Source organism: Ambystoma mexicanum, chromosome 7p (genome assembly GCF_040938575.1).
Source record: "Ambystoma mexicanum isolate Mex_15411 chromosome 7p, UKY_AmexF1_1, whole genome shotgun sequence".
Classification (NCBI taxonomy): Eukaryota; Metazoa; Chordata; class Amphibia; order Caudata; family Ambystomatidae; genus Ambystoma; species Ambystoma mexicanum.
This window is the reverse complement of record NC_090939.1, coordinates 87,465,153-87,483,032: the sequence shown is the minus strand read 5'-3', so window position 1 is coordinate 87,483,032 and position 17,880 is coordinate 87,465,153. Positions and strand designations below refer to the sequence as shown.

General features: G+C 44.1%; 1 protein-coding gene across 1 annotated transcript in view; it reads left to right on the top strand.

Annotated features, from left to right (window-relative positions):
* Positions 1-17,880, top strand: part of GTF2E1 (general transcription factor IIE subunit 1) — a 415,467-nt gene that overhangs the window by 375,549 nt on the left and 22,038 nt on the right. Inside the window, exon 4 of the mRNA XM_069635836.1 lies at positions 3,715-3,950. Coding sequence (XP_069491937.1) covers positions 3,715-3,950 — 236 coding nt within the window. The remainder of the gene's footprint in view (positions 1-3,714; positions 3,951-17,880) is intronic.

The following is a 17,880-nucleotide window of genomic DNA, read 5'->3' as shown; positions in this document are numbered from 1 at the left end:
CTAAATCGGAGACCACCGCGCAGCTCGTCGCACAACTTTGCTTGACTCTAGAATCACGGTTGCCCATGGTTGAAAGAGTGCTTAGGGACCGTTGCTTGCCCACTGGTGGATCAAGGTGCGGGACATTTTAGTGGCGGAAAAAGTGACGGCCGTACAAATAACCAATTGACTAAATACCTCAATGTTTGGCTGCCATTTGATTGTCAAACGTATCTGTCCCCGACGTTCAAATTCTGTCTTTTGCCAAACTACTAACACAACATTGTATCCTTAATCCGTGTCAATGGAGATTGGTACTTTCTTTCGGGCGGGCAGTGTTTGTTTCTTTGTTTTCCTAGCTGTTATAGATGCTGCTGGCATGGCTGGCCTTTGTATGTATTGTATCCATGTTTAAATAAGTTTTCAAAACAAAATATATATGCAGATTTCTTAGAACTGCCCTCCTTGCTCTCCTAGGTGTGTAATGTTCAGTTGCAGGGCACTTGAAGACTTGCAATTGCTTGTTGAAGGTGTCCCATTTCATCCATCTTCCCTTCCAACAGAACGTGACCATTTGAGGCTTAGGATGTAGCTCTAATCGATCCTGTACAAAGGGGGGTTGTTTCTGTCGGAAAACATAAATGAATATGTGTGTGGCAATTGGGATCCAATTACACTCAATAAGGGGTACTTGAGAAATAAAATAAAAATTTCGTATAAATCCTTTGTTGTTTCACAAAGTAATTAGAGAAGTTAGTTTAAGTGAGATGAAGAACGTTGCATTTTTCGGCTTGCACTGGACAGAGTCTACTGTTTAGCTGACATCCGTTATTAAATGTAGTGGATCCTTGCTTTGGTCCCTACCTAATCAACCCAGCCATCCTCAGCTGAGAAACCGGCAACCACCAATCCAAGAAAAACACTCCACTGTTCACTCTCCTTCAAACTCTCAAACAAGTAACCCATTGTCTAATTAGTCATGCCAACTAATCAGCGTGCAGTGCGAACTTGCACCTTGACCAGTTCCACATGGCAGACAGTCATTTTATAAGTGGCTGTAAGCAGACTTGTAGCATTCTATAGAATATGCAATTTTGCTGATTTTTGTGAATTTTGTAAAGGGTTTTTTATAAAAAGCACTTTATTAATGTATAATGCTTTATACTTTTTACAAGTCTACAAGAGATGAAAAAGCAATCTCTCATACTTCAGTAGATTCATGTCCAACCCAGGCAACCTTTCATGCCCTTCTCCAGCCTAATCTCAGAAAGCTGTTTCTAGCCTACTGCTTCCACAGGGACCATACAATTTGAGTTGTAGATCCCTGTGGCATACGGTATCCCATTGAAGATGGTCTGTCTCCAACCAAGCATTGCCATGCTCCGCTTCAGACCCAGGTGTGCCAATCCACAGAGCCCCAAGTCTTATAATCGTACTTCCAATTGCTCCCCCACACAGTGCATATTTCACTTGTGGAGGATATGGAGCAGATCTGTGCAGACTGTGATTGATCCAAAATCACAGATATCCTGGTGGGGACCTCCTTCCAGGTGGCCTGGGGATGGCAGCCGCTACCTAATTTCTGACCCTGGGGTGGCTATATAAGTGAGGCAGGAGACAACTAATGGGGAGATGTTATGACTTAATTGAACGATACGCAATATTCCCCCCTGCACCACTTTTTCCCCTTCCCATGAGGCAGACCCTCTAATACCCAAGACCTTTAATGGCCTATTGTCAGCTGTCTGTTCCCCCTTGTAGAGGAAGTAAAGAAACCTCTTCCCAATATTCTTTAGGTCAAACCCACATCTATGACCTAAACACACAAAGCTCCTACAAAACCTGTCTTGCTTCTGATCTACCTTTATGTGAAAATATCCTCATGTAAAACCACTGAGAAAAAATATTCAAACTTTATATGGCCAATGACACCCATGGACTCCAACTCCCATAATCGATGAAGTACTGAGACGAGGAGGATGGAGTTGGTGCAAGGTAACAGGAGCCGAAGCTCAATGTGCAGACTATCTATAGAATGAACTGTGCGCCGGACGTTTAAAGATGGCAGCCTGACTACCGAGAGTGGTGGTGCACGAGAAGACGTCGGCTCTTATGCAGAGGCGATCGAGAGCGGGAGACACGTAGCGGAGTGGCGGAGCAGAGGTGTCTGCAGAAAGAAGAATGCAATGCGTGAGCAGGATGTGCCATGGAGATGCTGGGAGCCGCAAGAGAGTTCCTGGGCGCTTGCAGCTCGAAGAGGCAGCGTTCTCAAAACCGGGACCTGAAGGGAAGCAGGCGTGTGGCCACAGAGCAACAAAGGAAGCCAGATGGATGCCTGCACAATCCAGAGTGGGAAGCGAACAGCAGAGCCATGCCGCAGAAGCTCAAACAGGACCGTAGACGCAGGTGAGTAAACCCAAAGCAAGTGGGTACCCTGAGCCAACTTATGAGATTGCTGACACAAACTTCAAAAATATTGTTATAATGCAGAAAAGGCAAAGTACAGATGCATGAGATGCAAGGGTGGGGCAAAGTTTGAACGGAAATTGCCATAGACAGATCTACCGAGTTAAGAGCGGTATATGCAGTTTTGGTGATACAGTGGAACTGTGAAACATAAGTCCTGGCAAGAGAAGGATACCAAGCAACTGAAACCCAAGAGAGGTCCTGGCAGGAGAGTAAACCTGGCAGTTGGAATTGCATTAAGTGTCCTGGCAGGGATGTATACCGGACGAGTTGAAAAGCTACAAGACATACTAAAGAAGGACAGTGTTTTGCTAGACAAAGGAAAACCGTGTATTAAAAGACTTTTACAGAACTTGTTGCCCAACAGGAACATTGTGAATCAAGGAGCAACACAAAGGAAGTGTTGGTAAAGGAGACCTTGCCATCCCATTTCAGAATCCAGGGGAAGGGAACTACCCTCTGGATCCAAGGTCTTTCGCCTTGGAGAATATTTTTCGATGGAGCTATTCTAATTTTCAGTTGTGAAAACCTTTTTGACATTTCCTTTCACACTTTTGTTTTGTTTGTAATGTGAGGGTCAGGATAGGACATTTTGGATGACACAAGGACGGCTTTTTTTCATTTTAATTTCAATAGAAGTCTAACCAAAAACATGACGACTTTGTATCCGGCTTTCATTTCTGACCCCTCACAACACCTACCTAAATGGCTGTACAACTCTCAAACGTCTCCTCAAACAAAAGTTAGATTTTGCCTTTCATTTTTTGCTCTGTTTTTCCCTACCCCTCTTGGTTCCGCTTTCCTGGGATGGTTGCTACACTGTTACACAGGTTGGAAGCAGCATACTGTCCCAGGCGATATGCTGTAGCAGTGGAAACAAATCAATGCATTCCTTCATCTGCACTGCTTAGGCTGTCAAAAGGTGAGCCAAGAGAAGAAGAGTAATGGGGCATTTTATGAACTTAATAGAATGAAGGAGTAAAAGGAGTTTGGTGGGATGGAACATAAAGAATAATTCAGGAGTAGCCCAGTGTCCGTGGATTTAGGTTACAATGTGGGTCTTAAACTGTTGTCAATTCTGGTGAACAGTTTTTACTGGTAAGTAGTATTTTCTTTTTTACAAATGTTTGAAATGTACAAAAGTACTTTCCTTTTAATTTTTTATTACTCGCCACTATGGTGGGGGTGTAGCTCTAGTTGGCTGCTGTTTAAGACTACAAAAATCATCTGTAGTATTTGTCATGTGTGGCCTTTCTTTCTACCCTTCAGCAAAGAACGCGCAGCTGCGGCTGCTGCAGCCGCCAGCGGCCCTCACAGAGAAGCCTGGACAACCAAGGGTCCGAACTATGATGACATGTACAACCACAGCGTTGTGATCAGTATTGAGGAACAGGAAGACCAGCAGCGTGCTGCAGCCGAAGGCAAGACTGTCAAGGAGCGACCCATATGGCTGAGGGAGAGCACAGTACAGGGTGCTTTTAATGACTCTGAGGACACAAAAGAAGGTACGAATGTGTGATATGTACAGGTATGGGTGTCTATATAGTCTGGAAGATGTCTTGCCTTTAAGGCTAGCTGTCCTTTGGCACTGCTACTCTAAATACTACAACATTTCAGGTTGTATCCTATATGCCCCCTTGGTCCATCACGCGGTGTCCTTTCCTCTGTTCTTTTTTCGGATACTGTATTCCCTGTTTTCAACATTTTTTTTGGAAATCAAACTGCATCTTATTAAGAGGTAATCTGCATCATCTTGTACTGTGTTTAGATGTATTTAGATGTATTTCTTTCTCATAAAGGCATCATGCCCCTGAATGCATAGGAGAAAAAGCGCAAATCAACCAAATGTTTTGCTGTAAAGAGCATTAATAGTTTGGAGTCTACTTTCCAGCTTCTTCCCAAACCACATGTAGTCATTGATGCTTCATATGGATAGGAGGAAGTTATTCAAGAGGCAAACGGCCTGATAGGTAAATGACCTCCTTCACCCCCATCCCCACCCCCTGTAATCCTGGAAGTCTCAGTAATTCAGATAACCCTTTTTGAAATGCAAGCTCCTCTGGGAAGTTTAAAGATCAGTCTGGTTATTGCACTTTGACTTCTCTGAAGATTATACAAAGTTTTCTTATGAAGACCAAGATAAGATGAACTTCTGTAAGAGAAAAATAAGGAAGAATTATTCACAGTATTTTTTAAATTGAAAAAAGGTTTGCGAATGCCAATTAATATGGCATTCTATGTCTAATATAGTAACCATCCAGATTCCAAGCTTACGGACCACTAAGGCAGAGTGCATCTACAAAATACTGTCCACTCAAAGGGTAAAAAAAACCTCACTTTATTATAGGCTATAAGACAAAAATAGTTTTGCACAGATGAGTAGTGGGAAGTGGAAGCAAACAAGTAAAAGTAAGTTCTCCTGCATTCCATCCTCTTTAATAGGAAAACATCTCAAGCGTATGGACGTGCAACATAATAAGTGAATCTGATAAGTTAAACTAGAATGCATGTACGGCCACACCCATTGCTTGAGACTGCCTTGGCACACCGTCCTGTATCCCGCAGCAATCTATTTCTTTGCGTGGGCAGGACTGGCCCTCTGTGCTCCAGCTATGCTTTCTCCTGCCTACATTTTTTTATTTTTCTTTGGGCTTCCCAACACTTGCCCGCCCAGACCTTTTGGCTTTAGACTCTACACATCATGCAGTCATTCCTTTTTCACCTCTAACCCACATTCTCTCTGGCTAGAGTGCCTTGGGCTGGACCACTCCTCAGCACTCTGTTTTATCTGTCTCCTCAGAAGCACTCCGGTCGAGGCACTAAAAGTGGGAAGGGCATTTTCCAACACTTTGCTCATCATCATGGCGCGAGGTAGCTGAAAGGAAGGTACATCCTTTTCCTTTCTCACAGGCACCCTTGACTTGCCTGTTCATCCTCGCTCGGTTCCATTACCCGGCCCTAGGTATGCAATTATTTACCAGCATTTTCTCCAAGGTAGCTTTAGGGCTGAAGCTTGTTACTTGAGACACCTGGAGGCTTTTAGCTATGGGAGGACTGCTTAACCAGAAAAGGTGAGTGGGTGAGACCCAGCCCCCTCATGCATGCAGAGCTCTAGCAGGACAGATGCCAGATTACCTGTTTGGGATTTATGACTCATAGGCTACTATCCCTTTGGAGCCGGGAGTCGATGTGGTTCGTTACCACCACAAGAGGTTCATCCAGAAGGACGTTCACTGCTCAAAGTGGAGGAAAGCATCTCTAAGTAGCCGGAACACTGAAAAGCTTAAAGGCCCTCCCTCCCACGAGGAACTAGTGCGGACTATGAAGGGTGGGTTGGTCATACTGGTAAATCCACAGATCCTTTGGAGGGGGTGGGAATGTGCTAGTTATGTATCCCAGCATACTTTATGCTATGTACCAGAATAGTTTGTGGAAGTACATAATGATTTGGAAGAGTGTGGCCCATATCCTTCTAATTTGCCAGCAGCCAGATGGATGCATCTTTGAATTCAAAAGATAGAGCAACCGCTTTCAAAAGTCGATTCAGCTGGGAACCTCTTGATTTTTCTTCTTTCTTTGCCAATCTGTCATCATATCTTGCTTTGCCAATCTATCATTTGCTTATTTCTACCCCCTTGCTTAGTCTCCTACTTACCCCTGTTATATTCAGATTTGTACAGTATTCTTTAGGCAACACTTGTACCGAATAAGAGAGCATGTTCACATTGGTTTACCTGTGAGGGGTGTCCATCATTCCATACGTGTTCCCTAAGACACCGGTCCTGCCATTGCTTACTGACTGCACGATTGAGAGCATGTTTCCCCCAGTTTCAGGAACCTTACCCATTGCTGGTAGACTCTTGTTGGCCTACAATTCTTATACTCTAGGGTAGGCACTGCCAATTACTTAGAAGCATTATTTAAGTGCACAGGTATGATCCATTCTCTCCAATTCCCGGTGCCATTACTTGGTGACACCTACTGACTTTCTCTTCTCGCCATCTAATAGCCCGCTCCATGTTGAGGCATTTTGTAGCATGAAAGACCTCAAGAAGGACCCATTTGCAGACCCCCCAGTAAGAGGTGTGCAAAATCTGGACCACCTTTGGTGAGTCTAATTGAATCAACAGTGCATGCCCGTCTTACCCTTGTTGTCAAAGCAGTCATCCCCAGGAGATTCTAGATCTCAGTAACATGCATAGCAGGGGAAATTCAGTGTTCTCCATCACTGCAAAGTAGCTGTTCCCCCAGAGTGGACTGCATGGCCCCTCTCGCGTCCTCCTTTCCGTATTCTTACTGTATCCCCTGCCAGAGCCCGCTTCATCGATCCCACGTCGATCCCACAGAGTTTGGAGCCGGGTTTCATCCCCATTACGATTTCATTGAAGCCAGAAGAGCTCTCAAATGTCCATGTTTTCATACTTTGTGCCTTGAAATAATTTTAAGGCTCTTTGCGGGGAGGTCATCCCTCCTAACTCCTTCACCGGCAACAACTTCCCTGGTTACAAATATGCCAAGGCATGCAAGAAGATCCAGGATAATGCGCCTTATAAAATTGTGAAACGTGTTTGCATTTTTTTAACTTCCAATCTTGAAACATTCAATATTAACATTCACCCTTTTAGTGATAACACATGTTTCGGCCCTATTTGGCTTTTCTCAAATCAGGGCTAGTGTGGTCATACTGATCGAAACAACCCATAATAGAAAAATAATTGTATAATGATTCAAAATTTTTGTGATGCCAAACCAACAAAGCAAATGAACAGCATCATGTGTTGCAACATCCAGTTCTAAGCAACAATATTGAAGCCAAAATAGAAGAATTTGTTGGCATCATTACAGTTGAAGAATCATAGATAACAAATCATTAATGATATGCAGAGTATGGTGGTCACACCATAAACAAAAATTCATAAATTCATGATATGCAAAAAAGATGCAAATGTCACACATTTGCATCATAAGAGGAGCTACTGACCCTTGGTGCGGGTAAGTCAGCATACTGAGATATTTTGGCACTACATGCAAATTCAAGTCTGAGACAAATCGGGACTAACCAATTACCTATTTCTTGTTTCTGTGTGTGCGTTTGTTTTCCCCCCCAACCCCTTTCTTTTTCTCCCCAACTGCTACATCTTTTTTGCATATCATGAATTTATGAATTTTTGTTTATGATGTGACCACCATACTCTGCATATCATTAATTATTTGTTATCTATGATTCTTCAACTGTAATGATGCCAACGAATTCTTCTATTTTGGTTTCAATATTGTTGCTTATAACGGGATGTTGCAACACATGATGCTGTTCATTTGCTTTGTTGGTTTGGCATCACAAAAATTTCGAATTATCATTATACAATTATTTTTCTATTATGGGTTGTTTCTATCAGTATGACCACACTAGCCCTGATTTGAGAAAGGCCACATAGGGCCGAAACACGTGTTATCACTAAAAGGGCGAATGTTAATATTGGATGTTTCAAGATTGGAAGTTAAAAAAATGCAAACACGTTTCACAATTCTATAAGGCGCATTGTCCTGGATCTTCTTGTATGCCTCGGCATATTTGTATCACAGTTTACGACGGGTTTACCTTGGCTTACCATCAATCCAGTGATTTGCGACTAGGTACTGTATTTTTGGGAACAAGGGGTTATTCCTGTCCCCAATCCAGATCTGGTTACAAACAGCTATGTTAGAACTAATTACGTAAGGAGTCGCCCAACCGACCAGCTGTACCAAGAAGCCTAGTTTTACCTTCTCTGGTTACAACGGTTGTCACCGCTTCGATAGCTTCTGCTTTTCCTTTTATTCAGATTTGCACCACTGTGGCAGCCATTGCTCCTTTGGCTCCACCTGCTGCAGGAGTCCGGAGTTCTGTAGACATTTCCTCTGATCTTCCTGAGGGAGATGGGGAGGAAGACCTCCCTTCTCGTTGAAGGTTCTCCATGAGTCTCTTCTGGGCAATCGGGTACCTGGCCCTACTCTGCAAGTGCCTGGCATCTTGGCCACTGTTTTTCAGCTATAATGTAGAATTCTGGGCTACCGATACAACTGGTAATTCTGTAGGAGGAAAGGCCAATTTGGGTGGATCCACACTCTGGCTTCAGTCTGCAACAAGCCTGATGTGAAAATCAAGATTCCAGCAACAAAGCTGTTTGGACTTGATCTACCTCCTGCTGCCCTTTCTGTTGTAGTCCTTCATCCTCCTTTTCTTATTCCGTTTAGCCCTCCTTCACAGTCAGTTAAGAAAGCTAAGGTGCTTGGAGGGGAGGGGGCGTAGTGAAAGTTAATCTTACTAGTGCCCTGCATCCCAGACAGTCTAATTTGAATGCATTCCTTGCAGCCTTTAATACAATGCATTGGGAGGATATTTCCCATTTTGCATGTGCCCTACCCATCTGGAGCGCACACTCATGTTTCACTTGGAACTTAGCAGAGATTTGTTCTTCTGACCACCTGTTACATATGGAGGCTCTTCCATGTTTCTCAACGCCTCCAAGACATCTCACAAGATAGTTTCTTGCATGTTCGATTTCTGCAGAGTTCAATCTTCTGAAGGCTTCCATCTCCATCTAGTTTGGGCTAATGTGACCACAGTAGCCTTTCATTGGTAGGTTTCCCCTAGAAGACATTTATCTGATGGCCACATGTGTTGTGCCTTATACTTTTTGTGAACGCTGTTAGTTAGGTGCCCGCTCAAGGTCGGATAGCTTTGGCAGGCAGTCCTAAAAAAATGTTTGGTTGAATGGTCATCCCACCCTCTTCTACAATTCTAAGGCCATCCTCTGATTGTGTTGTGGGGTGCTTTCCAGTCTCCCCGTATGGTGAAAATAGGCTGGGATGTAGGAGTAAGTACAAACTACTCACCAGATTTACCACTGTGCTAGTTCAGAGCATCCTTTTCTCCATACACCCTTTAACTATCCATTCAATCAAGTTGCCATGTTACCATGCTAATCAAAACACTGACCATTATAGTGGTCGGATATGCAAGGGCATTGCTGCGATTGTGCAATGGCTCTGCTTTATTCGTGGCAATTCATGCTGCTGCATGTCATGCTCCTGTGCCTTCCCCAGGATGACATCCCAATAGTATGTATAAAGGCACTATGGTCAGTAACATAATAACCAGAGAGTGACTGGAATCTATATATATGGATAAGGCTTTAAACTCTTGAGAAAGCACACAGGATCCAGTATATTGACCTTAAAAGGTTGTTAATGTGAAAGCCAGGAGCTGTATCAGTGTGATTCATATTTGGCTTCTTCTGGCTATTAATCCTTCTGTGGCCCAGAGTGCCAGGAATTCACTGCTTCACAATGGAAATTAAGTGTGTGTTTTTGGGGCTTGCAAACCTGTTAGTTACATACAATCCATAGTTCACCATCTAGTATTACAACTTGGTTTACTAAAAATATTGACTGGAGCTTTCCTGGAACTGTACATGTACAGGATACTTGCAATGCTCCTCGAATTCGATGCGCTCAGATTGCTTTGGGCATAGATTTGGTCATGGAGTGGATCCCTTGAAGGAACTGTTGCGTGACTGTCGAGGCTTTAGGGCAGACGAGTTGGAGTGTTGGTTGCCACCCAGTAGGGGAAGGTAATATGAGGAAATTGTTAAATATTTTTGGTTATTAATGCTTTCTAATCCTCTGTTTGAGTAAGCCTCATGGAAAAGATGTTTTTTCAATTCTGTCCAACGTGTAATGCAAGGCTCCAGTGGATCGATACCCATAGAGTAATTAACCTGTGCCTACCAGCAAACCACGTGGAAGAGACTTTAAACTCAAGACACCTAAAAGAAGAAAGGAGCTGTGTTGAGCAGTGTATGCCACGGAAGCAGAAAAAGCAGACACATGTGTTCCCCCATGGGAGAAGGAACCTTCTGTTTTGAGGGTAGTCAATTGGGAATGGAGGCAGGGGCTGAAGAGGCAGCACAGAAGGAACCAACAGGCTACACGCACTTTCGAGCAGCCGGTCCTGCTCAGACTGTAGACAACACTCCTGCATACCCGACCCTGAAAATGGCCCAGTAAAATGAGAGCATATTGTGCAAAAAACAGGTTCCTAGAGAGCACTCCTCAAACAAAGGCACAGCAGCTAGCTCCTTATGCCCTGTATTTTTTGTATTTGTTTATTTATATTGCACAGCCTGCCCACGGGCATCAGGGCGCATGTTTAGAAAGGTAGTTACAAGAAAAGTGTTACATAAGGCAGTTAAAAGTTACAATTATATATACATAAACATATATAAATATATACATGCATTTACAAGGGTAAAATACAGATGCAGTATATACCCGGTAGCCGGGAAGGTGCAGCATGCAGCCAGTGTTACATAGGAGTAGACGCCAGAGCGTCTTGCTCGTGGAGCCAGTGTTTTGTTCTGCTTTTGAAGGATTGGAGGGAGGGGTCATTCCTGAGCTCATTAGGTAGGGAGTTCCAGAGTTTTGCCGCCAGTACTGGGAAGCTCGAACCTCTGGCAGTTTGAAGCTTGAAACTGGGAATGATGAGTGTGTGCGCTTGTGCAGATCTTAAAGGTCTGGAGGCTCTGTGTTGAGTGAAGTGCGCTGACCGGTATGCCGGTGCAGCATTATTCTGTGCTTTGTGGCTAAGAACAAGTGTTTTGAGGGTGATACGCCGTGCAATGGGAAGCCAGTGTATGTTGCGTCTGGTGGAGGAGATGTGGGCGCACCTGGGTATGTTAAGAGCAGCCCTGATGGCGTTATTCTGGGTTACCTGAAGTTTATCAATGTTTCTTTGGCTCGTTCCGAGGTAAAGGGCTTGCATTTACACCTCGGAACCTTATCCATTTTTGATAAGATGAGGGTTCTGGCGAGGATAAGGCAGTTGTCCATTGTTAAGAAGGGACGACAAGCTGTGATAAGTTTACACGTATAAGCGGATGCTGAGACTACCGAGTTGGTTTGTCTGTTGAGAAAGAGGGTGGAATCTAGGTAAATACCAAGGGTTTTAGTGACATTGGTAACCTTGATAATGTTGTCATCAATGTTGAAGGCCTCATATTTACTGTCAAGTTTTGCAAGTTTGGACTGACAGCCTAGGATGAGTAATTCAGTTTTCTCATCGTTTAGGCAGAGCCCGTGGTGGGCCATCCACGCCTGGATGACAGTGTAAACTGCATCGACAGATGACAGTGAAATGTGCTCTGGAGCAAAATGCCCATAAGCATGGCACTGAAACACGAGGGACCAAGAGCCCAAACAAGCATGCTCCCGAGAAATTGACGCCTAAATTCTCTAGAAGGCATAGCACAGAATAATATGGAGCAATACTAAGAGATGGGTAGCTGAAAGCTTTGGCACATAAGACCCATAAGGTTATGGAGTAGGAGTTGTGACAAGTAAGAAGCAAGACTTGGACACGTGAGTGCAGGGTTCTAAGACTTATATTATTTTCAAAGAAGACTAATCTTTCCCTAAACCAGTACATCTAAGCCCTACTCTACAACAGAAACAAGTAAAATGGTGCTCGTCAGGATGTCTGGAAGTCTAAAAATAACCCCAGTCCTCAGTCCAGAATCTTACTCTAACCTGATCACTTTCCCTATCTCTGAAAAGAAAATAACAAGACAACAGACATTATTTTTGGCAACTACCCACTGAAAGGGGATGACTGCTAGTCTCTGACCCCACACCCTGTTCCTTCTTTGCATCGGTACTTGGCTATGTTTACAGTTCCAGTAATAGTTTGTGTCGTGCTGGATTGCCATTCAGGGGCTCCAGCACAGGCCTCTTTGGTGTCTCTTCCCAATCTAGGTTTCTCCCAGTCTTGCTCCCTTCCAGGAGATTGTCTTCTTTGCTCCCCTCTCTGGGGTCCTCTCAGTTTCTCTTCCCCACTCCAGGGGGACTTTTCTCCTTCTCACATTCCAATCTGGGATTCGTTCTGCCTTTCCACACTTTGGGGCTTTCCTCCTTCTCAATTCCCACTCTGGGGGTCTCTTTATCACTCTGGGATTTCTTTCTTCTTTCCCATCTCTGGGGCTTGTCTCTTGTTCACTCCCTGCTCTTGGGTTCTCGCTCCCTGCTCTTGGGTTCTCGCTCCCTGCTCGGGGGGGCTTTTTTCTTGCTCACTCCCTGCTAGGGTTCTTTTTTCCTGCTCACTCCCTGCTCTGCTGATTGGGTTTTCCAGTGAAGCTCCCCTAGGGGGTTTGCTTACTCTTCGCTCCATTGCTTCTATGAAGATTGGGCATAGGTTGGGTCAGATGCCGAGTCAGTCATTATTAAATGGTTATAGGATTTATCACATAACTTAGCCGCTGCATACCACATGGTGACTTGTACCCCGGGTTTTCCTTTCCCCCAAGGGAGATTTGCCTCCAGTGGGATCTCGCTTAACCTGTCCCCTAGGGGATGTTAAGCCCAGCAGACTCACCTCCCTAGTCCCAAAGGGGGTGGCTCAGAGTAGAAAGGGCATTTACATAACCAAACACCTCCTACAGACAGTACTCCTGGGGGTTATTTACACAAAGGATACCTGGAGATACTATCCTCTGCAGACGCCAAAATGATAACTGCACACGGTGGCATGTCTTTTCCGAATGGAGTCTGGCAGCATGAAGAATATGTTGTGTACTAGGATCTTAGACCACCATACATTGACACAAAGTTAACCATGCCAAGTTGATTGCAATGTTAGTCAAATTACAAATGACCAAATAGAAAATCCTACACCTTTCTCATGAACATGAAGGAGCGCCTGTACCAAATAGAGAGCCAGCGTGATCTGAACAGGGATGACCCCAGCCAAGATGTCTCATGCACATGGCATGCAGCTACAAGATCTAGAGCAGGGGTCTGCAACTTGTGGCTTTCTAGTTGTTTGTCATTCCACTTCCCTTTGAAAGCCTACGGTTGCAGACGGCTGATAGTGAGTTGACCCTTCACCCCACCTGAAGAAGAGGCTGTAGAGAGCGAATGGGAGAATTCTGCCATGGACAAAGAACCAAACTAATGGATTGATGGCTAGAAGGTTTTTAATTAATCTGAACCTCTGGCATAGCTCGGAGAAACCTTTCAGAATATTGTTCTTCAGCCTGCTAACTCATTACAGAAGGGGAAAGACCATCAGCAAATCCGACCGTCCCTCATTGGAATTCAATTGTTTTTGTTCAGATTATTTTGAAACCGTGTTAGACTGTTTTTCGTATTGCTTGCAAATCTTGCAGCCTCTTCCGATGTACTTGAAACCAAAAAGCTCTCTTTTCCTTGGTTTACAGCACTTATGACCTTGTAAACCGATCAGATGAAGGAAAGTGCATAGAACTCAAAAATCCTGAAACTCATAACTGAGTGAATGAATAATCCTGAAAGTTATCTGTAAAGTTGCCATTCGAATTTACAAAAAAGCTATTTTTGAGGCCAACTGACTGCTCTTACAGAAACAAGTGTCCTTGGCTGAAAACGAGCACAGCACACGTTTTTAAAATGTATCTGTCCTTGAACCCTCATTGTATGCCATTAAGTCTTTATTTCCAAAATTCAGTACGACCTAGAAGTCAAGGAAAGTGTATACCTCCTCCCTCAGCGGTTTAACCCCTCTACACTGGCTCAATTTGACTTTATGCAAGTTTCTGCTGGTGACACGTTGCCATTACTGCAGCCCCCAACTCCTACTGTCCTGCTGGTGGATGCTCTCCCAGGAATTAATGTTGGCATGCTGAGACATTTCCAAATATTAATTTCTCTCTCCCACAAGGAAAAGTGCCTCCCTCTGACTTTATCATTACTCCCCCTTTCAGAAAAACCCTAATTGGACTGGAACTTCTTTAAAACAAAAACGAAGAAAAAAAAGGGAAAAATAAATCTCCACATTGCTGGCCTTCCTTTGCATTCAATCCTCTTAGAAAATGTTGTGACGACATAACGTGTGTGTCATTTGCAATCTGGCCCTAAATCTGCATTGATCACTGTATGGGGTGGCATTTTGTCAAGTACAGACGTGGGGAAGCCTTTGCTCTGGTTATTGTGGGACTTCTACGCAGTGTTCCACATTGTTCACCATCGGATCCTGTTAATCTTCTTACCTTAATTCAACTGCATGTATTTCTGAGAAGGCTCTAATTGCTCCGAATCCGTCTGGTTTGGGAAACTCCAAAGGATAAGACTTGTCTCCTTTTGTGTCAGTCGTGGTGTTCCCCAGGGTCACCATTAGCGCCGCTCTTCTTTAATATCTGTTTGTCCTTGAATGCTTATCTTTTTTTTTTTAATTTAGACTGACGTTTGATTCTTACTTCGATGACACCTAGGTGCACGTCAAAGTGGCTTGGCCACGAGAAGATTCCCATCCTCTTTCCATCTGTATGAGCGATCTGAGCACCTGATGCTTCAGAATCAGCTGCAGCTGAATCCATTCATGACAGGTCATTCTTTTGGGGCTGAAATTTCTATTTACTGACCACTCCTATCGGCTCTCTTCTCCCCCTACGCCAAGTTAGTTGGACTGCAAACAACCTATGTTGATAAGGTCAAGAATTTGTGCCTTTTGGCAGTCCCATTTTGAATATTGATCAGCAGGTGTGGCTTTGTTGTCAAAACTGCTCTCTTTAGATTGCAGCAACATCCCGAGGCAGGAAGATGCATTGGTGGTTGCATCTCTGATAACTTTTATGCTTCATTATGCCGGTTCTCTTTCTGTCGAGACTTTTTTTTTTTTTTACCAGTTGCATCTGCAATTGGTTTGAAATGGTGCAGTCTCTTACTTTTTGGCTGTACTATTTACTCTTTGTCTGCAGTGTCTCTTCAATGCTTTTCTGTACAGCTTGCCCTCCACACATGCACAGTGTGGATGTGTGGGCGAAAAAACCACCACATTTGTATGGGAGAAAATGTCTGTCGGCATGACGATCACTTCTATATGCCCCGTGATCTGAAACATGTCTTTGACCCCTACACCCCAGACTCAGAGTAGCAGGGGGGCGGTCTGATAATCACACAGTGGTCCTTTCTAAACGCAACCCATCCTTGATGCTCCAGTCCGCATCATGTCTGAGGCCCTGCCCCTACCCCAGGAACCTGGCCTCACCACAGCCCAATTCACCACAAGATTGTCATCAAATACACTTGCTGGACCCTGCACCTCATACCTCAACTGGGGCCCAAAAAACGATTGCGTTTTGTGACACTACAGTGTACAACTGCAGCAGAGATGATAGAGACTCAGCAGATTTGCCTCTGATCGTGGTTCCTTGCAGTCAATTTGCTGTGCTGCTTTGTCAGCCTCCTTGGCGCGGATTGTTCTTGTGCCTGGAATCCTGTCATCCCACCCCCTGCCCTCTTGGCACTGGGATAGGAGACCCTCCACTTCAGGTCAACCGTGAGGCAGGCACCAAGACTTCTACTAAAACAAGAGACGGGCTTGGGCTCTAGCCAAGAGTGTCACAGCACACCACCAATTGCAGAGATAGGGTACAAATTGTACATTGCATCAAGAGACGAGCGTACACCAATGAAAGATGTGGACAGACTGTGCACTACATAACAAGAGATAGACGGATGAAGAGAGACAGCAATAGGTTGTGTGTTACAACCAGAGACTGGCACAGCCATTGCTCGAATACCAGTGAAAGACCTAAGCCTTCCATTACATCAAAGACACACGCACAGATTGTACACTACAGCAAGAGATGTGCCTGGCACAGGATGTACACTACAGCAAGATACAGGAATGACCTCAAACCTACAATGAGAGGCAGCCTTAGGCTGTACTCTACCGTATGATAGGAATTGTACAGAAGGAAACAGGTGTAGCCTGTCCATTACAGCAAGAGACCGTATGTAAAGAATGTATATATAGGCTGGTGGGAGGAGGTCTTGTGTTATGTTATGTTAATCCTCCTAGTAAGGCATTGCAATAGTCCACACATGGCAGAATCACTGCTCTTACAAGTTTTATATGGTTTTCCATCGAAATTAGAGGGGCTACTTGTCTAAGTACCTTTAAATGGTAGTTGGTGTTGGTAGAAATGGCTCTGACGTGTGCCTCACTATCAAGACTTTCCTCCATATAGGTGCCCAAGGTCTTAACTTTCTGCACAATCTTAATTTGATTGCCTTCAATGGAGAAACGGTTATATTTTTGATTTAATTTGTATTGAGCATGCTGAGAACCAAAGAGCATCAGCTCCGTTTTGGCGGCATTTAAACGGAGCCAGTTCACTGACATCCATTGTTTTATGACGTGGCATGCTGCGGTCAAGGTTTGTTGATCAACATTGTAGTTCCCAGTTATGTTCAGTATCGGCTAAAAATCATCTGCATGATTACAGAAGAAAATCCCCAGGCATCCCAACTGAACAATTAAAGGTAAAATATAAATGTTGAACAGTAATGGTCAAAGACATGCCCCTTGGGGAACTCCACATGTTATTATCTGTGGCTCTGAAGCATAATCAGCCCAATAAACACTTGACTGGCGGCCCTCCAGGAAAGATCTAAGCCAGGAAATGGCATTACTTGAGAGGCCTCCAACGGTTGCCATCCTGTTGAGCAGGATTTTGTGGTCCAGCAAGTCAACGGCTGCCAAACTATCTAATAGACTTGCTGTGTTCTAGTTTACCAAGCATGTGTGTTTGTAAATCCAGCGACTGAAAGCAGTGAGTGCAGGAGCAGTGCAATTGAAGAGACTGCAATGAGAAGCAATGCTACTGAAATCATGGCATTATAGGCAAAGCAAATTTGAGTGTTACATGGCGATCCTGGCATACATGGACACATCCAGCATGGACATGTTTTTGTAGTGGCCTTACTGACACGAGCGATGCAAAAGTGTGCATTTACATGGGACTACTGGCATTTATTGGCACAGCAAGCATGCACACTGCCAATTTGGTCAAAGTGAACATAACCATTCTTGCTTCATAATATTGCAATACAAAGAACTGCCAGCATGGACATGTTTTCTTAGCTGCATGACTGGCATTATTGGGGTATAGCCAGTATGACCATGTTTTACAATGGCAGAATACTGGCAAATACATTGGGGAAAATGCTCCTGGGTACTTGCTGTTAATGATCTGGCATAAATTGGATTTTTCTTGTTACCCTGCAAAACAGATTGCACATTGTATGACTTCTTACCCAGTTTTTCAGTATGTTAACTCAATATTTTGAAACACTTCTCTGGGGAGAAGCCCTTCCTCCTCACCACACTCCACGAGTTCCATTTGTGCTCCCTCGTTCTGTCAGTAGCGCACATTTGTGCAAAACCTTTACACCTCTAGTAAATGCATTGCAGTCCTCAAGAGGGCACCCCACGGTTCAAAATTAGAATCTAGGTGGAAGAGGAAGGATTTATTTGAATAGGCATTAGATGAGGTAAATCCAGTACCGCATTCCATTCCAATAATGCATTCAAAAGTCAGATATATGCCATGCCAACACCAGCAGCCAGATATGTGAATC